At 35.0% G+C, this 23459-nt stretch overlaps 1 protein-coding gene across 1 annotated transcript; it reads right to left on the minus strand.

Moving 5' to 3' along the window:
• Nucleotides 1-413: 413 nt before the first annotated feature.
• Nucleotides 414-15124, minus strand: LOC136230596 (uncharacterized). Its single transcript, XM_066019720.1, has 7 exons — nt 14737-15124; nt 13936-14047; nt 13240-13401; nt 8918-8964; nt 6482-6602; nt 759-825; nt 414-683 (listed from the first exon to the last, which is right to left on the minus strand). Exons 1-7 carry the CDS (start codon nt 14938-14940, stop codon nt 629-631), a joined length of 768 nt encoding a protein of 255 aa, XP_065875792.1. The 5' UTR covers nt 14941-15124; the 3' UTR covers nt 414-628.
• Between the last annotated feature and the right edge of the window lie 8335 nt (nt 15125-23459).

Consider the following 23459-nt stretch of genomic DNA (forward strand, 5'->3'; position numbering starts at 1 on the left):
AACATGGACCGGTCTAACCCGACCTGTAGCATTTTTTTTTAATCCACGGTCTAGCCCCCCCGACCTATAGGTCCTGGCTCCGCCACTGGTGGGGGCCTTGGTAAACATCGCAAGCCTGAATCATTTGAAGGAAGCATGGAGCAAATTTCAACTGACGGCCTAACATTGAATTCAAAACGCTGATATCATATAAACAAATATCTAACTCATTTCAAAAGGTAGGATTACCTCATGTGCATAAGGAGTTATTAGCTTTCTTGTAACTAACACGGGTAGCAGTGAAAGTATCGTGGCAAATGAAATCCATATTTCATCAACTGCATATACTTGTAATCTCTCCCAAATAAAACAGGATGAAAAGGCTGTTTCATCATATCCATGTTTTGTTTTGTTTTTTTCCGTCCTCTGAAAGCTGAGAAGAAAACACTTATCTAATTAATTTCCACTTGAATGCTTCACATATTTACAAATATGCTCAAATTACAAGTCCTTACGACTCCACAAATCTTTTCTCTTTCTTTTTTTGACCTAAATTGGAATTACTAAAACACTAGTCCCTCTACCTTGATATTGATATAAGATACAGAAATCATAATTCAAATGAAAAACTGTATTGTTTGCTTGGATCTTAATTATCTTCATCCTCTTCGATATCCTGCAGGATGGCTCCCCTTGCCTTTGCTCTGCACAAATATGAAATTAGTCACTAATATGAAAAACATTGTCATAACTTTTAACTAGGCTGAATATACAAGTACCTGCGATATGCAGGTACGCCACGAGTCTTAACTTTGTTTGAGACCGGATCTCTAGTTGATTGCTTATCTGTTCTAGAGGAAGCAAGCATACAGTTATATTTATTCCATTTTTAACACAAAACAAATTAGAACTTGAAATAAAAAATGAACTTCTTTGGAAAGTGTTTTGGTCCTAATTCATTCCTTTCTCAAGGATTTTCTAATTATTAGTTAGATACCATTGGCACATACATTGGCAAGCAACCTTTTTAATCAAATAAGGAACCCAGACCTAATTAACATGATATCCAAAATAGTTATATTCAATTTCAATAATTCAATCTGAAAACATTGTCTCATTCTGGGAGATTTAATAATATATAGGTTTCAATCCAGTAAAATTACTTCTTTAAGAGAAAATGTAACTTGTCATGATAAAAGTACTGTGATAGAAAATTACTTCTTGTCTAATGTTATGTTGCAAAAGTAAAATTGAGTCAGTGTATTGGATTTTTTTTTTTTTTTTTATGATAACTGTTTTTACTTATAAAAAATACTATTGTATCCAACTAAGAATACTATTCAACTAGGAATCCTACTTAGCCCATAGTTCATATTTAGATAATAGCTCATATTTATCGTTACTTCCTTTATATTCCCCCTCAAGCTGAACAGGACCAATATTCAGCTTCCAAAACTCGAACAAACGGATAGAAGGTCCCCAAACCAACTGTGATACAATCAAGCAAATCTTATGATGCCATAGGACTCTGCAAGGCAGCTAACTGGCCAAATAAATGACAGTTGATTTTCTGCATCATCACTATTATCATCATATGAAGATGCATCTGTTTCTTGAATATCTTCTACATGTACAAACTTGCGTAAAGTGCTTTCAATTTCATCTACCAAAACATCAAACCACACCATAAAGAGAGCCGAAAACTAAAAATTCAACTTAGAGGTTTTGATTGGGAAGAGGACGAACACATCAGTTTCAATTAAAGAAGAGGAGAAGGGGAGAAAGATCGAACCACTCGAATTTAGGGTTTTCTTTTAAAAACAAAATCAAACGAACCTATTTCAAAAGATTAAAAGAAGAAAGTTAGGAAAAAGAAGGCAGAATACAAAAATAACAAAAGGGTTAGATTGTGGGTGGAGATATTTATGATGGGTCCTTTTGTTTTGGAGAGATAAGGAGAGGTGGCGGTGGATCACATGATTCTCACTCACTCCTGACCTTATTACTTCTATTTTTTTTTTTTTTTCTCTCTGCTCCTCAAAAATCAAAGAGGAATTAGATTAGAAAAATAAAAATTTGCAAACATACCTGGATAATATGCACCTAATAATAAAGAAGAAGTGTAAGAAACGAACGCTATCTTTTTTTTTTTTTTTTCGGGAGCAAGGCATCGAACTAGCGGAAGCTATAAATTAGAATCTTCAGCCTTTGTGGCTCTGATAGCCTATAGACTAGTATTTGTATCTAACTACGAATATTATTCAAACTAGGAATCCTATTGAGCTAACAGTTCATATTTAGATAATAACTCATATTTATCATGAATTCCTTTATATTTAATGTCAAAACCCTTCCCAAAATTTGGTAGTGCTAAGACCGGTGCTATCGTCATGGCTGTTTTAACCGGTCAAAGGCCTCCTGAGACTCGGTGCTCCACAAGAAACTATCTTTCTTGGTCAAATCCGTGAGAGGTTTGGCAATTTTCTTGTAGATTGCAATAAACTTTATGTAGCACCCGGTGAGGCCGAGAAACCCCCCAACTCCTTTAACTGATTGTGGAGTGGGCCACGAAAGCACTGCTTCGATCTTGGCTGGATCCATCGATACTCCTTCACTGGATATGACATGCCCACGATACTCGACTGTTTTGCCTCCAAACTGACACTTCTTAAAGTTTGCCACAAACTTATGATCTTTTAAAATCCCCAAAGCAGCCTTCAAATGCTTCAAGTGGTTTGCCTAGCTGTCAATGAAAATTAAGATGTCATAAAAGAACTTCCGTAAGTATGGCCTGAAACGTTGCCAGTGCGTTTGTTAATCTGAATGGCATCACCGAGTACTCATGATGGCCGATGTGGGTTTGGAAGGCTGTCTTCTTTACATCCTTTTCCTCCATGAGAATTTGATTATAACTCGACTTCAAATCCACCTTTGAGAAGTACTGTGATCCGTGTAGCCCGCCTATCAATTCATCCACAACCGGGATGGGGTATTTATCCAGAATAGTCACTATATTCAAGGCACAATAGTCAACGCATCCTTCTTCTTAACTAGCAACACCGAACTGGAATAAGCATGGTTGCTGTTACGAATAATCCCCTGTTCAAGCATGTCCTGCACTTGCTTTTGGATTTCATCTTTGTGCTGGTGCAGGTAGTGATAAGTGCGGACACTAACCGGACCGCTTCCAGCTGCTAAATTGATAGCATGCACAATCGTTCTGTTCGAGGGCAGTCCTCTCACTTCTTGAAACACAGAATGGGAATTACTTAGTAACTGACTAAGTTATGTCAGCTGCTGCTTATTTAGCTCGTGGCATTTCCCCTTGCCAACCTGTTTGTTGATGCTGAGTGTATCCTCCTCTTTTCCTTCCGAACAGCAATGCAAGGACATGGTTTCTTCTTGTTCATTGTTAATTATACTAATTTCCCATCTTGCCAGAATTTCATGCACCTCTGTTTCCAGTCATGCCACACTTCTCCGAGTTCTCAGGCACTCCAGACCCAATATCAAATCCAAATTTCTCTTGTCAAATACAGGAGCCTTAATTTTGCATTCAAACTCTCCCGTTGATAACGCTCAACAATCCTCACCTTGTCGTCGTCGCCTAAGCAGATTGTGACTTCTTTTCCCGCCTCAGCCCTTAAGCCCAATGATTGCACCAAAGTCTTGGAGATGAAGTTGTGGGTGACACCACTATCTACAAGAATTGTGATAGGAATCCCTTGAATATCTCCTGTAAACTTGAAAGTTTTTAACACAATCATCAACAGATTCCACCATTCCATTCCAACAGGTCGCACCCTCCTCCATCATATTCTTCTTCTTCTTCTTCTTCTAGACCCACTGCTTCAGCCAAAACAGTTTCACCCTCAGTGTTCACCTATTCATCATCCGCCAACAGCAAGATGTGCAACTTTCCATCAGCAAAGCAATGTTGCGGGGAATATGGTTGACCGCAATGGAAGCACAACCCCTTGTGTTACAATCGTCCCACTCCTTCTGAGTTATGTGTTTGGTACCCCCCTGTTTCTCATAATCGAATTTTGCTCAAACAGATGAAGTAGGAGAATATTTGGGAAATTCAATTCTAAGACTGGTGAAGTTTCTATTAGTTGACCCAGCCCATTTGGTATTATTTCAGCCCATATAGTTGTTTGCCTATTACACCCACTTCCTGTACAATTAGTCATGTGCATAGATGTTCTGTAACAGCCTGGTCCAATACTATATAAATATTGTTCGTTCTAGCCAAATCCAACACCTTGAGCCTCACGGCTTTAAAACGCCTCTATATGTATTAGATACACACACACCCTACTAATAAGCCCCAATCACTCTCCCTCCATTTCCAATGTAAGAGTTCATTCTTGTACCCATCCCCATCCTTTAAGACCACTCCCTGCTCTGGCTTTCTACCCCAATGCCACCGACTCTGGACCGAGTCATTACAAGCCCACGGTTCATCCCGAACCAACACATCGTACGTGGAGAGTCAATTCTAATACCAATTGTAACAACATGATCCGATACTATATAAATATTGTTCGCTCTGGCCCAAATCCAACAACTTAGACCTCACGAGTCACGACTTTAAATCGCGTCTACCCTGGCGCCACCCACTCCGGACCGGGTCATTATATGTTCTCCTGATTGCTTTGTAATTTATGGCGTCGCTTCTCTCCCTAGGCATCGTGGCCTCCGCTGTTTTTTCTAGTTGCATCGCCTCTAATCGGGATAAAGGGTGGTGCATCCTAACCTTGTCGCTGAGGTCTCCTCTCAAGCCACGTATTGAAGTTATGGTTGACGCGAAACTAAGGAGGTCACCCATTCAAAATGTTCGATGTACTTTGTGACCGTTCCAATTTGGTGCATCGCAGCTAGCTCCTCAATGGATTCTAAATATCCAAGTGGCTGAAACGATAAGTCAGCTGAGGATTGGTGTCTTGAAGGATTGTAAACTAGTTGACGGTTGGGCTCTCCATACAAATTTCACCGTTAGCTACCCTTAACTCTGGCAGTGTGTGGTTGATCCTGAAGTAGGTTTCCGGCCAGCCAAGAGGATGTGTGGTCCACACCGACCGTGGTGTTGTTGGGATTCTCTTTTCCCAATTCAAGTTGACGTCTTGGTCCAGGAGTTGTGTTTTGGCCAATCATCGATCCCGTCTATTGGAAACGGGATCTTCACTAGTCATGGGCTGCTTATCTAATCTCTTTAGCAAGTTGGACATCTGGACCTTGATCTCCTCTATAGAACTTTGCATAGACGACGTGTTCCGGGATGTCATGGTAACTTGGTTACCCATTCCGGTGAGCTGTTTCTCCACCCCTACTATGTTTGCATCTATTTAGTCAAACTTATTTTGAACCCTAGGAACCATGTCACCGCTAGTGTTTGGCATCCACCAAGTCAGACCAAAAATGATAGAAAATGCTAACAAGAACAAGATTAATCGAAATAGAGCAGAAACTTGAAGATGAAGTAGTAATACTACTCCCTCCATTCTTTTTTTATATGTGGTTTAAGGTTGTTCACCAATACCAATGCAACATTAATTAAACTATTAAAATGACTAATTTACTCTCAATACCTCTCTCCTGGATTTCTAATTTCTATGCAAAAATTCTCTCTTCTTAAATTTTATGGCTTAATTGGGATTATTTGCATTAATAATAAACTTCTCTCTCTTGTCATAAATAAGGGCAAAATGGAGAAAATATTTCTAAAAGTGCATTGGTAATACAAAACTACATATAAAAAAGAACAAAATAAAAAAGCTAAAACGTCATATAATAAAAAACAGAGGGAGTAGTTACATTATCAATGGAATAGTGAACTGAGATATAGGTAACTACAAGAACAACCCACCCTCATGGACACAGCCCCCATGACCTCAATGAAACGAGGCCTCCAAAATAGCCAAAAGCTTTCCTGCCTCTCTCCCCAAACCTCACCTTATTTAATATGTTTATCCCACAACAAGACAACACGCACTCCCACAAAACATAGTCAACACTCCCTTTTTCTCATATACCCTCAAAGTTTAGTCCCAGCCCTTTGCTCTTTAATTCCAGTAGCTTTGTTAAAGTCATTTTTTTGTAAATAGTTTCTTTCTCCTTTTGACTGCTGGTGACCAAGGCCCGGTTGATAACAAAAAGGAACAAAGAAGTACTGGGCCTTTCACCCTCTTTCTAGTGACTCGGGGAGCTGAACACTTAAATTAATACACTAAGCACTTATTTAATTTAAGTGTGTTTGGTAACTGGTTCTTGTTAGCCACTTAAATTATTTAATTAAGTTAAAATTCAGTACTTATTTTTTCAGCTCGTAATTTTCAATTTTATCAAACAACAACTAAGTTCAAGAAATGCCAAAATGGAAAAATATTATGAGCAAACATGACCTTAATTTGAAGATCATCTGGATATCTCAAGTCTGTGCACATCATAATTCATATAATATGCAGCATGAAAGTTAAAAAGGTATAAAGACGACACATACCTGGGGAGTCTTGTAAGCCATTACTACTTAGACGCGACAAAGCTCCACTTTCAATAGAAGAATTCACCTTTTCAAACCTCTGCCTTTTTTCTGATTGATTCTGGGGAGTTCCTCTACTATCCTGACAAAATTTAGGTCACAATAATAATTGTTTAGAAACCTAGCATTCTTAGGCAGCAATTTCACGCAACCATTATGAACTAGAATGTATGTAATGAATTTTGGAGAAGAAAGACACTGATCCAGAAAACTTCTCAAAGAAAATGGAGACAGATAAATAGGAAATGCCAAGTAGGGCTTTATCACTGAAATCACAATAGTTAACTTCAAGGTATTAAATCCAATACAAATGTCAAGTTTGACCTTGTAACAAACCATGTAATACACTAGGAGTACATGGGATACCATGTAGATTGAGAGACTAGACTACATTGATATATTTTATTTAAGGGCAATACATATATATACAAGGTTCTCCTTCAATCAAGGAGACAAACTGACCCTACCAGCAGCTCTAGAAGTCCTACAGCAGCCTTAAGCATGCTATTCATTAATTACATTGACTTATGCTCTAACAGACCTAAAGGAATAGTCATGATTAAAGGGAGTGGTAGAACCAACTAATATCTCCATTAGAAAGATTCCTACCACAGCAAATGCCTTCACAAAAAAAGGAGTTTTTGGAAGATAATACTCCCCATTAGATGTCTTTTAAGGTTAAAGCACAAGAATTAAGAAATGTAATTAATTTTAACTAAAAGCCTTCGTTACCCTTGTATTAATTGCATCCACTAATTCACTTTTATCTATTCCCAAAGTAAAAAAGCAACTTAAATAGGGGTATATTTGGTAAAGTCAATTAATGTGAATGGATTGAATCAAAACGTCATGTATTATGGAAAAAAAAAATTCTCTAGAAACACATCTATTGTGGAACGGAGGGAGTATCATTTTAAATTCAAAAGTTGGGCATTTATCATCAATTTCCATGTCAACCATTTTTTTTGTTTTTAAGAAAATTAAAATGATTAGAATTTGATTATGACATGAAATAAACATGCAGTTATTTTTATGTTAAAAAGTTTTTCTTTGGTTTACTTTTATGTTTAAATTTTTTCTTAAACAGGGATTAATTTACTTTTGCTTCCTATCTAATGGGATTAAATATTTTCTTATGGTCAAAATATTTATTTTCAGTTGGATCCCTGGATTAATGGAGAACTTTGATTGATAAGTTCCTGAAATTGCAAAACTGCTAAAGTTCGTTACTGTGGGAGAAGAGGTGGATGGATTCTTCTCGAGTCCCTGACTGCTGATGATCTTTGCCAAGCATGTGACTTAGTTAAGCAATTTACATCACAAAAGGGGCCGTTGATAGTATAATTTGGAAGCTCAAAAGAATGGCAATTTTTCTATTGCAAGAGATTGGAAAGCAATGAGCACTAATGCTCCAAAAGTAACACAGTTGAAGGTTGTGTGGGAAGGTAGCAAAGCTTCATTTTGAGGATGGCTTTGAAGAAAAGGTTGGCTACCAAGGAACGGATGATGATATGTCCTTTTTGCAATTCTGAATCTGAAACTGAAACTGAAACTGTTTCTCCCATATTAGAGGTTTTGAGAAAGCACCAGATAATTAGAAAACCCTTTCCAAAGAGATGAGAAATAAGTTGGTTAATATATATATCTCCTTATGCTATACAAGTTCTTGGATTCTTACTCTCAATATATCTCAGCATTAAGAAGCAAACTTTAAGACACATAATATCAATAGCATAACTAATATTGAATTCAACATGTCAGTAATATATTAAATTTACGATGATTAATAATCTTTTGTCACAAGGAACATATCTCAGTGAACAATTTTAAAGAAGACTCAAACACCAAAAAATGCAGCAAAGGAACTGTTAAGGAAATGAAAGCCATAACAGAAGATTTTCAAATGATTTAACTGTCGGTCAAATGGAGACTCTGGAAGGATGTTTTTCAAATCAAATGCACAATGAATCACCAGAGGGGAACGGGCCATGTATACCAAAGGGGAACGGGCCATGTATACCAAACCTGTACCTGTTAGTTCATAATCTTAAATTACTTGTTGAATGCTAATTTAAGATTGGACTCATCCTTTTATGCTTCATAGTTCCTTGAAAAAAAAATATTGGTGCAGTCCAGTTAAGAATTATTATACAGCAGACGTCAGCTTTGACCTAAGAACTCGTACATTGACCAGAAATTGATGAACTTGAAAGCATCTAATTTCTATTCTTCCAAATGTCACTAACACTACTGGTAGTAGGATAAATGATACAATCTACACTGAATGCTATTGAATGTTAAGTTAGATAGCTCCAACTGCATTTTAACATGCATGAAAAACTCATAACAATCACACAATAACCATATATCAATGACATGAGCAACAAGAAATCATACCTTTTCAACTGATCTCAGTTTTGTCAATTGTGAACAGCTGTCTCTCTCTGAAGGCACAAATAGAGAAATAAACGACAATTAATTACAGGGGAAATATTCAATCTGCACAAATTGAGTGTACTTGCAAAATTCAAATATATAAATAAGACGTAGTGCACATGAAAATGCACAATTCAAGTCTTCTATTTTTTTCTTTAAAATCAAAACTTTTGGAACTATTTCTTAAAACGTGTTATCAAATCAAATACTCCCTCTCGTTTTATTATGTGTCATTTAAGGTTTTTCACCAAGACCAATAAAATATTAATCAGGCTATTAAAATGACTAGTTTGCCCTTAATTCTCTCCTAAAACTCTACTTTCTACGAAAAAATTATTTTCCTTCTTAATTTTTATGGCTTATTTAGAATTATTTGCACTATATATCATGAAAATGCACAATTAAAGTCTTCAGCTTCTTTCTTTAAAATCAGATTTTTGGAAACTAGTTCTTAAGAATTTGTTATCAAATATATATATACATACACAAACACACCAAATTGCGTTGTGGCAAATATAAAACTATATGGTAATGGTACTAATAGGTTCTCTTTGTTTATGAAAAAGAAAAAGAATAAATCATCTGTAATCTCTTCATTTAATTTCCTCTAAGACAAATGCACTAAAAAGTCAGTCAGGTTACTGTGTTCATGCAGTGCAAAACTGAAATAAAAAATTAAATCAGAAGATAAAATAAATAAAAAAGATGGCATCTCTTTCCGTCCTGCGCCTTGTTCTCTTTGTTCTTACATAACCATTCTCAGGCTTTGAATTGAATTACTTAATTAAGGATTCATAGATTGTTTTATTTTCGAAAATAATTCAGTTAAGGATTGATAGAATGTTGTTGATTAGTTCAACCAAAGGGAAAGAACAAGGAGATAAGATTATCCTAGAAAGTTGCATTAACAAGAAAATAGGAAAAGACAGCTACAAGAATTATGCATTAAAGATAAAGGATAGCAGAAAGCAAAAAGATTAAATTTCTCACTGGCTACAATAGCAGAATGAGTATAAAACAATGAAGCAAAGAATATCAGAAAAAAAGGGGTCAAGGGTCCCAAACAGTAAAGCAGAAAAGAACAAAGAGAAATAAAATTGAAATTATATGAAAAAATTAGGGTCATTGACATTTTCATTTTACAAGGCAGAATCAGATCCTTCTTGGATTTATGATTTATCATCCTTTTTCCATTTCCATGAGTTTAACATTTCTCATTTTTTCTAATCAAGCGTCTCCTGTGTTGAAGAGGTAGTGTGGAAGTGCCATACATGATGGTTATAATTTTATGGACATTATCTTCAGCACTTGAGCAAAAAAATATATATAAGTTCAATAAATAGGGAAAAATGTAAACAGAAGTAATCAATTGTGCATTCATTATTATTATAGGAGCTTTATTAACCATGTATATTGCAAGAAACATAAAACAAAACAAAAATTAAAATTGATGCAAATACTGGCATGTACACAATTTGTCAACCATTCATCACTCACAAAAAAATAAATAAATAAAAACTGAATTGAATGAATTATAATTTTTATTTAATTATGTATAGTTTTGATGCCGATAATCTCAAATGAGTCCTTTTTACATTTTGAGTCTGCTAGAAACCAAACACACAGACTGTAAAATAGAAGAATAGAGTTAAAATTGATAGTTCTTCTCTCATACCCAGAAAAGAAACAAGCTCACAATGTAGGCACTAAGTGAAACAGGATAGAGAAATAGAAGGAAAAATGAATTGAGACTGTTATTAGAATCTTATGATTCGATTCGATTCAGCTCTATTTTGAGGCAGATCTATAGGGCGAATCTAAATTATAACAGAATCTTACGATTCGCGATTTGAATCATACAATTCGATTCGATTCAGCTTTATTTCGAGCCGGATCTTCACCACATTTCATAAAAAACTTCAACAACACTAACTAATAAACTTACTCTCCTCTAGTCCATTTGTTATTTATCAAGTTATCAACTCAAACTAGTTCCATCCCATCATTATCAAGTTGACAACAAGGCAAAAAAACAAAGTTAGAAGTACTTGGTTGATATTATTTATTTATTTTTTTTTTACATTAAAATTGCATCTCTAGACTAATATTTGATAATATTTTGAGTTCAACACCGTACGTATTTAATTTTTTATAATATTATGAATTTTAACCGAATTCTAAATTTTGATCGATTCACGAGTCACTATTCACAAAATGAGAATTTCGATTCATGAGTCGAATCTGGATTTTACAACTCAGATTGAGATTAAGCTCAACCCCATAGGAAGTTGAATCTTCCCTCTCTCCAACTACAATGTAGAACATCTGCTAAAAGCAGCCAAACAACAACCAAAATATTTCCTACCACCCATGCCGATCCCTCTCCCCCTAAACGCTAATGCCCTATACCAGAAATACCCATTCCCCTTATAGCTCATCCCTTTTAGAAAAATAATGTCAATGGGCTAGGTCATTCTCTATCGTGTCTACCAGTTTAAATGAATTAGTAGTAAAAAAGGCCTCAGCAATCTATTAGGAGAATAATTCTTTTACATCCAACAAACTCATCCGAATCTTATGATTACATGCTTATAGTGTTTTTATATTTCAATTAAAGGATGAGATAAGCAATTTTACCAGAAATTTTAGGAGGTTTAGTTCTTCTACAGACTATAAGATACTCATAACCCATGAGTATGACAAAGGAGCCCTAGACAGCAGATTTCTTTTTACAATCTTCTTGTTGTTTTCTCATGCACAATCGTAATGATATATCATCTTTACAGCAGTATCAATTTAAACCATAATCTTTTTACTTTCTTTTTGAAAGGCCACTGCATAGATATGAACTGTTTTACTAGAGCTAAGGATCCTGCCCCTTTATTACTATAACCTAATCCAGTGATGATCAAAAACAATAAATTTACTATGAGATATCAAGATGGACTTCTTGAAGCAAATTATGTCCATTTTGAAATGTTGGAAAAAAAATACATGCTCTACTTAGAGAATAGCACCCTAGAAACTGCCGAAAGTATATCAACATAGCAAGAACCATGATCAAAATACAAAATCTATCTAACTAAACATGACTGATACAGCAGCCGAAAGACTTAAACAACAAACAGAAGAGGGAAGAAAAAGTGACAAGAAGAAAAAACAGCAAATCTGGATGCCAAATCCATCAAACAAATAGATCAGTAAGTAGGAATTACAATGAAATTTTTAATTCTCAAAGTCGCAATATGCAATTCGATGAGTTCAAATATGCTGGAAGAATGCTAAGATGCAAACAACAACAACCACAACAACAAAGCCTTAGTCCCGAAATGATTCGGGGTCGGCTAACATGAACCATCATATAAAACCGTGAAATCAAGTCGGATCAGCGACACAAATTCTCCCCCTCCACTCTGTCCTATCCACTACCATATTTTCCTAAATCCCCAATAAACTCATATCACTCTCGATCACCCTCCTCCAAGTTTGCTTAGGTCTTCCCCTACCCCTCACCACTACATCTCTTTGCCACTCTTCAGTCCTCCTAACCGGCGCATCAAGCGCTCTTCGTTTTACATGGCCAAACCACCTTAGTCGGTTTTCCCTCATTTTATTCTCAATAGATGTAACCCCTACTTACTGTCAAAATATTTTTAAAAACCCGACTTACTGTCAAGACTACTAGTCTGACGCCAACACATGCTAGTATCCCAAAAGAGGTTCAATATAACTGAAGCTTCCTAGTCATATTGCTGCTACCTAATCAATAAGACAACGAAATCACTTGAGGATTATCTTCGAACAAATTTTGCTACTTTGTTGTTTCAAGGAAAAAAGAAGGTTTAGTTCTCAAGAGAGATAATTTTGCTAAGTCTACTGGTAGCAGCCATGAAAACTCTTCAAAAGGCATCAGAGGTCAATTTAGATGCCAAAGCCTTGACACGTCTGCTAAGAAGCACGATTAAGTGCTTGAATAGACTTTACTAGTCAAATATGAGTTATTCTTTTATATTAGCTAAAGTGATAGAAGAACCTTTTCTTTATTTTCTCCTTTTCTTCATGTAATCAGGAAGATTTCTACATTATAGGTTACTAAGCTTTACAGTTGATGCAGAAACTTTGAGAATTCAGAAGATGTAAATCAAAATTTCACATGAATTTATTCCAGACATTAATTTATAAGAGCCAAGTAGCTTGGGAAAAAAAAAACCTCAGTTTTCCAATTGGCCATTAGATGTTAAGAAAAATGCTCTAGCAATTTCATATAGAAAAGGAAAAACAACCTTGTAATATCAAATTCTGCATGCTTTTCAAGGACTCAAAGAGCCCAAAGGACATATCTTCTATGGCATCATTCACTGCAGAGTCCACAAGTTTGGTGAGAGAAATGGAAATCAAAGGCATTCCCTTTGATTTTTGAGCAACCAAGTTTGCACATGCTGGACCTAGAACACATAATAAGAAAAAAAAAATCAATTTTATATATATATATATTGCAATTCCTCATCTATACACTTTTTTTCCTTTGAGGACATAACAAAATAAGTATTGATATTGAGACATCAAGTTTTGTTTTACCAAAATCTTATCACTACAGATTATATCTTAAATTGACTAAAGGAAATCCAAAAATGAAAAAAAAGGAAGAAAAAAAATATATTTATGATAACAATATAAGTTAAGGTTAAATGGTATTAATAGCTAGTCCATTTTAAGGGTAAATAAATAAAAGTAACATATGCTACTCCATCTGTTTAACCACTTGGCATTTGCATTTGCATCAAACAGAAGATGCTAAGACTGCCAACCTCACATGCCAGAACTCAGAATTAGGTTATATGACAGTACTAACTAATGCACAATTCTCATTATTAGGGAATCAATTGCACAAAGAAAAGATAGACCAAAATCCAATATATCCTAATCTCTTCTGAACCGGTTCCATCACAGGGGTAGGGAAAGAAAAGATTACTAGTCACCATCTGAGCTTGAATGTTTCTCCACAACAAGCTTTACATCTTCAGATTTAAGAGAAGCAATCATATATTCAACAAACTCAGACCAGGAGCCCCCAATTCCAATGATATCTCTCTGCACATCAGAATAAAAAAGTAAACTTAATTAAAATAATAAGCTGCTTTCATCTAGATGAAGATCCATAAGAGTATACTTCAGAATGCAGAAACCATGTCAGGACAACATATTCATCTCTCCAATCTCGCAGTGTTTCACAATTATATTTCCAGCAAGAATATGCTAGGATACATAAGCAATTAAACAATAATGAAGTCAAAGCTGTGCGAGTCTCAACACACTAGGCTTCCTGCATTGCAATCTCTAGAGAAGAAATCAACCATCTCTTTTCATTGAAAGGCTAGAATGTTATATTGCACAGAAGCAGTAGCCAAACAAAAATCCTCAGTAAGTTGAAGGATATAATTTAAAAAGCAACAATACCAAATTGATTCCAGTAGGGCCAAAAATGCAAAGAGAACAAACGCCAAAAGGAAAAACAATAATAATAATAATAATAAATTCTTCAAATGCTTCACCAAACAAGGACTACAGCAAAATAAATATACTTTTTCCTCAGCAACCACAAGAGACTATAACAAGTAGAAGGACTTGAACAGAGTATGGAAGCCTTGGTTTCATTTCATTTTCCTACATCCATCGCAAAATAAACAGAGAAACTAGAAATAAAAATGTAACAAATTCACAATCTCGGAAGCACGAGCGAACAGATTGCAGCTAAAAATGGATGAAAAAACAAAGTTTACCATGTCCTCAAGCTGCATAATTGTTTTGACGGCCCCGAAAGTATTAGAGCGAAAATCAGTAACATGAACTTTTATGTGATTGTAATCTGGAGCAAAAATATGCATCAAAAACCGACGAAATGGAGGCGAACTGGAATCTGAATTCTTTGTCCATTCTGCTTTTGGTTCACCATAGATGTGTTGAAACCCTTCAAACCCCATCATCAAAATAACACTTTCAGTTTGGAGAGGGAACTTCCCCCTGTTTCGACAATATGTGTTGAATTGAAACTCTTCAAACCCATCATCAAAATACCACTTCAATTTAGAGAGGGAACTTTCCCCAGTTTCGACACAAATTTTACAATACGCCAGCCATCTGAAGAAAACATCACACGTATAATTTTCGCATAAATAATTTGAATTCAAGAAGGGTTACAAAAAATATTACAGTTTTTTTAATATGTAAAAAACTTAGTATATTAAATAAATTAAAAAATAGTCCTAACAAAAAAAAAATTAAAAAATATTTATGTATATATATTTTTTTAGTATTTATTAAAAGATTGGGAATTAGTTTTTTATTTTATTTTAATGTATTAATATGAATCGTGATTAAATAAGTTCCGCCTTTTTACATAACATACTACTCTATTTTAAAAAACGCATTATAAGGTCTTTATTTTTTTTTATCATCATTAACCTTTGGTCTTTTGTCTATTTTTTTTAGATTTTTAACCAAACATATCTTAACTTTCAAGACAGTCATATTGCGGTACAAAATGACGTGTTACTTTGTTATTTTCTGTTTGTCTGTTTATACCGAATATAACAGTTAAAAAACTAAAAAAAAAGTAGACAAAAAGGACCAAAATGTTAACCGTAACAAAAAGAATAAAGACCTTACAAGTGTCACATTCGACATTCCAAACAAGTTAATTGAAGCAGTTTTATACATTTTTTTTGTAACTATATTAATAATACAGTAAATATTTTAGATAGTTTGATAAAAAAAATGTAATAGATTTATACGTAGCAGATTTATTTTTTAGCATTTTAACATAATTTTTTGTTAGTAATACACTAAATGTTTAACCTTAACGTTCAAGTGAAGTGCAGATTTAGCCATAACATATGAAATTATGCAAATATAACCCTAACGTTTCCAAGTAAGATCAATTTTAGTCATGCGCTACCGAAAATTTGAAAAGACTGGTTTAGCCATAACATCGGACCTTCCAAACAAGTTTATTGATAAATTGAAGCAATTTTGTACATTTTTTTGTTGGTTTTATGTAACTATATTACTAATACAGTAAAATATTTTAGACTATTTGACAAAAAAAAAAATTGCGATTAACTTATTTATACATTTTAGTGGTTAAAGGCACTGAGTCGCTTAAACGAGTTCAAGTTCTAGTAAAAAAAATAGTTTTTATAGTATACGATTGCTCGGTTCGAAACTCGTCAGATACCTTTTAAGTGAATCCTCTCCCAATTCAAGCGACTCGAGATCTCTAATATAAGCGCCTCGGGACCATGAACTATTAAATATTAATACAAATTTATTACTAATATTATTTTTATACTTGTATTAATATAATTATAAAATTATATGAAATTTAATTATAGAATATTTATATATAAATTAATCAAAATTTATAAATGAACGGCGAATTGCTAATTTTGTCAAAATTTAATTAAAGAATATTGGGATAAGTACATAAAAAAAAAACCTCGTGGTTTCAGCGTTTGGCAATTTGAGGAGTGCAAATTTTTTACTAACAAAATGGACAACACATCCATTGTAGTGCTCGCTATAATGCTTTCGCTTCTGCTTCTTTCACCAATGGACAACACATCAATCTCTCAGACCGAATGCCTACAAATTGCCATTCTGAATCTCATATTACCGCTCCAACTCCTGCAAAATTATCTGCTGGGAAAACTGCAGCATCGATACAACATGAGATTTTTATTCTGAGTCGGTTTGTGCCAAATCCTGCAATGTTGTATGTTCGACGGAACGGTGGCAGGTCTGTTAAGCAATTTGGCTCGGTTCCAGTCACCAATCACTTGTTTCGCGCAACATATAACTTGGTCCGATGAAGTTGCTGTTGGGGTTTATGTCCTATAGACAATTGTTTTAGGAGATAAATATTAATGAATAAATTGTTTATTTAATCATTTGTTTAATCAGATATATAGCATTAAACTGTAACTATATATAAAGGCACAAATCTTTCATAAAGAAAGTAACCCTAAGTTTATTTAAGTAGTTATAAAGTGTTCATACAAGCATGTGAGACTGTACTTTATAATAGACCAATAGACTTAAAGTAAACCCAAGTCAAGTAATATGTTATAGGGGTTGGCATGTTACTATTGAGACTTGCATGTAACAGTGTTTTCTGCCGAGACAGAAAGCTGATCTCACAAGCTTTAGATATTCAGATATCTAGACAGTTACATGGATCCGGTGAAGGAGTTCATTAGGATTGGGACCCGACTTGAGATAACAGAATGGATTGATTTATCTAATGTGTCAACTGTTCATCTCATTGGTATTAGTAGGTATAACTAATCCTCAGACTCAAACATTCGTTAATTAGTGATTCTGGATTATGGAGTCTGATACTTTGATTCTATGCGAGCACGATCCAACAGGTGAGAGCCTGGGGTGTGTGAGAGCAGGGTTGGGTATCACACAAAGTAATTACAGAATAGTTAATGTCAAATTGAGCATTCGTCACTCCCGATAAGTGGGAGATATATCCAAATGGCTGCTTGTGGTGAATTGACTGAAATCATTGCAAGGTGATAGAGTTAAGAGTAGAAATGAACATTTCACTTAACTTATCTTTCAGAGTGAATTCAACCTGTACAAGTAAAACCAGACTCTTCATTATATGTAACCTTGACACGTTCCATGGTTATAAGGAATTGACCGACAAGATATAGTTGATGAAGGATCGTATTATACTGTACCTAATACAGAAAGGTTAACGTCAGTTATCAACTTGACTTCTTGATTGCTCTGGGGGAATATCATAGGTTCTGCTAGTAACAGCTCGTGACGGTATTCCGTTATATATATGTTGGAATTAATCGTGATGAATAATTTCAAAGGATATATACGGCTAGTGGCAATAAAGAACCTAATGGGTCACATTTGGGACTTGGAATCGGAGGACGAAAATGTAATTAGTGAGACACAATATAGGGGGCCGAAATTTATATATATATTAATTAGGGGATAGATTAATTTGATTAATAACTATAATTTGATTATGGTTATGAATTAAATTAAAAGATTATCTGATAATATTAATTAGAAGTTTTTCTGTGATTGAAACTCTAATTAATTATCCCTAACATTAATTAATTATTAATTTGATTAATAATAATTATCTAGATATAATTAGTTATTATTATTTTTTTGGTAGGATAAGAAATGAAAAAACAAAACAAAAAGCCACTCAGCCCGGGATCAGCCTAGGAAAACTGACCCCCACCACATCCTCCAAGATTAAAGCAGAAATGAAGGTCGGAGGAGAAGAAAAGAAAGAGAGACCCAACATTCTAGAATGCCCTTCCATCGCAAGACGGTCTGCTACACGATTTTGCTCTCTATAAATATGAGCAAAACTAATAGAATCAAAGGAGGAACTAATCCTTCTAATGCCTTTAATTAAGTTAAGGCTACTAAAGCAAGAAGCATTGCTCTCAGAGATCAACTTGACCGCTTCAAGGTTATCAGATTCCACAAGAAGCTTTTTCACCCCCAGACTCTTTGCTAATCTTAGGCCAGAAAATATCCCCCAAAGCTCTGCAGAAAAGGACGACCCAACACCCAAATTCTGAGAGAAACCAGAAACCCACTTGCCACCATCATCTCTAAGAACTCCACCTGCGGTAATTCTCCCGTCCCTCAGACAAGAACCATCAGTGTTAAGCTTCACCACACCTTCGCTCGGCTTACACCAGCCTAAAAGATGGACCTCCTTCCTCTGAGTAGTCATAGCCAAGGGATCCTCAACAAAGCTCTCCACCAAGGTGTTAATCTTTCTGGAAAAGAAATCTAAAACATTTGGCACAGACACCATATTTCCTCCAAAGATCTCCTCATTCCTCCATCTCCAAATCTGATGGCAAACCACCACAAATAAAAGAACACTCTGATGTAATTCAGGCAGAAGAATCCCCTTTATCGCATCCACAAACCAATCATTCTCAGAGTGAGCTAAAAAAGAAGAAAGCAAATCCCTAGGGAGAATTCTCCTCCAAACTTCTTTACTTTTCTCACAGTCCCTGAGAGCATGGCACAAGGTTTCTTCATAATCTTTGCATCTGCCACAAGCTCCAGACTCCACCAGATGCCTCCTTTTTCTATCCGAATTAGTAAGCAATCTATTTTTAACCCCAAGCCACAAGAAACTTCTAATACGGTAAGTCACTTTTAAAGCCCAAATCGTCCTCCACACCCCTGGGGTCGAGGTATCCGACTCCTGATAGAAAGCCTGAAAAGCAGATTTACACGAATAGGCCCCATTGTTCGTCAAAGACCAACAGTAACTATCATTGTCTTCACTTTGGCTACTAATCTGAACACCTCTAATTGTAAGGAGCGATTCCAGACTGAGATAGGACTCAAATTTTGCCCAAATCCACTCACCCTCTGAATCCACTACATCAGCAATCCTCCAGTCCTGAATGTCCAACGGCGGTCTAGAAGTACAAACCTCTAATAAAGGCTTTTTTCCTATCCAAATATCCTTCCAGAAGCTGATGGACCTGCCATTACCCACATTCCAACCAATCCCTGAACAAAACTCAGCAAAAACTGCACTAATGCCTTTCCAAAGAAAGGAACAAATAAGCACTCTATCCTTAGGACCCCCAAACACCTTGTCCTTCCGGTATTTACCGCATAAAAGCTGAACCCACAAAACTGAAGGAGACTGCCACATTCGCCACATGAGTTTCATTAATAAGACTTTATTATTATCTTTGGCTTTTCTAATGCCCAGACCTCCCATATCCTTTGGTTGACAAACCTCCTTCCAAGGAACAAGGTGGATCTTCCTCCCCTCCTCGGCTTCTCCCCATAGGAACCTACGATTAATTTTGTCAAGATCCTTAAGCACAGGCTCCGGAAGATGACAAGCCTGCATAATGTGATTGGGGGTCGCACAATTGACAGATTGAATCAACATAAGACGGCCAGCGAGAGAGAGAGTCTTAGCTTTCCACGTGGCACACTTCATATTAGCTTTATCCAAAGTCTCTTTAAAAGACACATTTGACACTCTCTCACTGTGGAGGGGAATACCCAGATACTTCCCAAGAGAGCGAGTCAGAGGAATGCCTGACAGCTCACTCATTCTTTTACAGGCTCTTTGGTTCATATTCTTAGAGCACATCAGCCTGGATTTCTGGACATTGAGCTTCTGACCAGAGGCAGAACAGAAACAATCAAGAATATCCATAATAACACTTAACTGCTCTTCATTACCTTCCATAAAGATCAGAACATCATCCGCAAAGAACAAGTGAGTAATCTGGGGACAGAACTTATTGATAGCCACCGGGTGGAGTTTCCCATTATCAACAGCATCTTGGAGAGACAACCTTTCCATTGCAATAACAAATAAGAATGGGCTCATTGGGTCCCCTTGACGGATACCCCGGCCCGGAGAGAATTCCTCCGACATATCCCCATTAATCAAAACTTGAAAAACAGGAGAAGAAATACAAACCTTTATTAACCTTCTCCAATTATTCGGGATCCTAGCTCTCTCCAGACTCTCCATCAGAAAACTTCAGTTAATGCGATCATAGGCTTTCTCCAGTTAATTAGTTATTATTTAGATAATAGTAAAGTGTTTATTTAATTATCTAATTAGGAATCCTATTCCGAATAAGATTCCAATTATTTAATTACCTAACACAACTGTGATTATAGTTTTGAGAAGTCTATAAATAGACTCCCTAACCCTATAATTTCGCCCCAACACAATAAGGAGGCAAGAGGAATCGTTCTGAAACCGTCTCAGCTAATTACAATCTTTCTTACTCTCTCTTTGATCTCGTATCGATTTCTGTTAGAGGGCAATCATTGCGATTGCTATTTTTAAGGTTGATTACTGATTAGTTATTCTTTTATGTGTTGTTTGTTTTGTTGTTCTCATGAAAGAAGAAAAGACAAACAAAAGGAGAAATTCGTTTTTCTCCTCCTACATCAGGTCAGTTCACATTTTCACGGATTCCCGGAGATTGAACCGTCGGATCGTCACAATTTTTGGACAGAAGCTTCCAGACATATTCTTCCTTGTTTTCACCGTTGGGATTTGCATTCGGAGGTCTGGAAGGTCTGTTCGGATAGGGGGAAGATTCGTTGACAGATTTTGTTCTTTTTGAAGTTGTGGGCACTTCGTTTGCAACGGTAGATAGATCGTCATAAAGGTATTTCGTTCTATCCCTCTTTATATGAAATAACAATTAACAGATCTTGGAAAAGGAAAATAGATAAAATTTTATAATTCCGCTGTGCCTAGGCTTGTCTATTTTCCTTCATTGGTATCAGACCCTATGTTAATCTGTTATTTCATATATGAAAATAAAAGGGTTTTCAATCAGATTGAATAGATTTATTGTTAGGTTAATTAATCAATTTGATTTGATTAATTAATCTAAAGATAAATGGTTAAGATGAGATTAAGATATACGTGTTTTGTGGATTAAGGGTTTAACCGTTTGAATCGTTAAAAGAATTAATTAGATTAATCTTTGTAAATTTGATTTTGTAAACGATTTAAACGAAACGGTTAGAACCGATTAATTAGGGATATATATTGAAAAGGGTTATATATATAATCATAAATTGCTTTATACGATTTATATATAAAAGTTTTAATTTAAAGGTTTTAATTTAAAAACAAGATTTTAATTAAAAAAAAATAGAAATCGGACACAGCAATTTGTTGTGTCCAATTCTTATTAGAAGAGTTGTGTTCCAACTCTTCCAATTGGAAGAGTTGGACACGCCAACTCTTCTAATAAGAGTTGGCGGGCAGCAGTCCTCCCACCTGATGCGGATATGATCCGCAACGGGGACGAACCCGGTTTTCGTCCCCATCACGTGTATATTTTAATTTTTCTAAATATTTGGATTTTTCAGAAAACTAAAATTAATATATATAGAATTAATTAATCCACTTGATTTTGATCGTTGTCTATTTTAAAATTTAGGAACAACGAATCAGCCCATATGAACTTATTAATAAAAGGATATGGTAATGGTATGTCTTTTTGCGAACCGTTTGTGCTTAATAAATATACTTGCTATATTAGTTAATCACGTTAAATGGTTTTGGTAAAATGATTAAACACAATGATGTACAATCTCTCGTCTTAAAAGTTTTGCGTTCTGGAATTGATTTTACAAAGTTTAATTATTTGTATGTGATACGGTTGAATTAAACACGTTAAATAATCTCGGTAAAATAATTGAATACAAATAATTAATATTTTGTATAGTTATATTTTGAAGTGTCTAATTAAGTTTATATTTGATATATCTTAATTAAGATAAAATATAGATGATACAAAATTAATTAAAGGTTAATTAGATAGTAAAGTTAATTAAAGGACTAAATTGAAAATGTAATTAATCTAAAGGATTAATTTGATTAACTTAAATATTACATAAAGGGTTTATGTAATCAACCAATTAAATTTATTTAATTGAGTCTTTGCATGTTTGGAGTTATGGACATATTTGGACCCTCTATAATAGTTATTTAGTCTTTTGGTATTTTAGAAAATAGGACTTGCGTGTCCTGCATTGTCTACTCTCTATTGTATTTCTCTTCTCACCTAAATCCCTTCAAATTAGTTGAAGTATTCTAAAGTAGTATAGAAATTAAATATTGTTGTAAATCAAGGCACCAAGGAAAAGACGGAGGACCTGGAGGATAAATATGTAATAGTTAGTATTTACCCTAGGGTTGACCTTTTATTCCGTTTCTGGCTCGACGGAATAATTTAGATGATATGTCCATAATTACCAATGTAAATTGTATGTGTCTGATGTATGCTAAAGCAAATCAAGACTAGGTTAGATTATGAGACTTTAAATAAAATCCCTCACTAATCAAAAGTTAAGTAAATAAGCAAGTTATTAAAATCGGTTGCCCCTCCCTAATATTATAATTCAGCCGACAGTACTGGGGCCTTTGGGTTGTTGAGTAAACTCAAGCTCGGGGTCTTATGGTAACACCTGAATTATCGAAAAATTGTTTTTCACGAATATGGGGTAATGCTTAAATTAGGATAGAATAATTGGATGAGTAAACTCATGTTGTTCTAACCTAATGGGCAATATGGTTGGGATTGATAGACGACACATATCAGTTACTAATGTGGTTAGTAACCCAACAACCTAGAAATCACATGTTTTGATGTGATTGATTACATGAATCTACCTAATGAATGAAACTAGCTTGTTGAGTAAACTCAATGTGAAATTTCAGGAGTTAAGATTCTAGCTCACTAAAGGAATTGTGAATATCCTTCGAATTAATATAGAGGGTTATTAATTTGGTAAAATAGTGGGAGCAATTTAAAAACATAAAAGACCAACGTATTTAAATTGTAAATGAATTAAGCAAATGAATAACATCCGTCACTCTATCTCACTCTCAAGTAAATACTATGAATCATCATATCTAAAATGGATCTAC

Source organism: Euphorbia lathyris, chromosome 5 (assembly GCF_963576675.1).
Source record: "Euphorbia lathyris chromosome 5, ddEupLath1.1, whole genome shotgun sequence".
Classification (NCBI taxonomy): domain Eukaryota; kingdom Viridiplantae; phylum Streptophyta; class Magnoliopsida; order Malpighiales; family Euphorbiaceae; genus Euphorbia; species Euphorbia lathyris.

Excerpts from the sequence above, each read along its gene's own strand:
- LOC136230596 (XM_066019720.1), bottom strand. The coding sequence starts at position 14,940 with ATGATGGGGTTTGAAGGGTTTCAACACATCTATGGTGAACCAAAAGCA. Across the intron at positions 8,965-13,239 it reads GCAGAATTTGATATTACAAG|AGAGAGACAGCTGTTCACAA; the intron begins GTTGTTTTTCCT and ends TTGTGCCTTCAG. Across the intron at positions 684-758 it reads GGCGTACCTGCATATCGCAG|AGCAAAGGCAAGGGGAGCCA; the intron begins GTACTTGTATAT and ends ATATTTGTGCAG.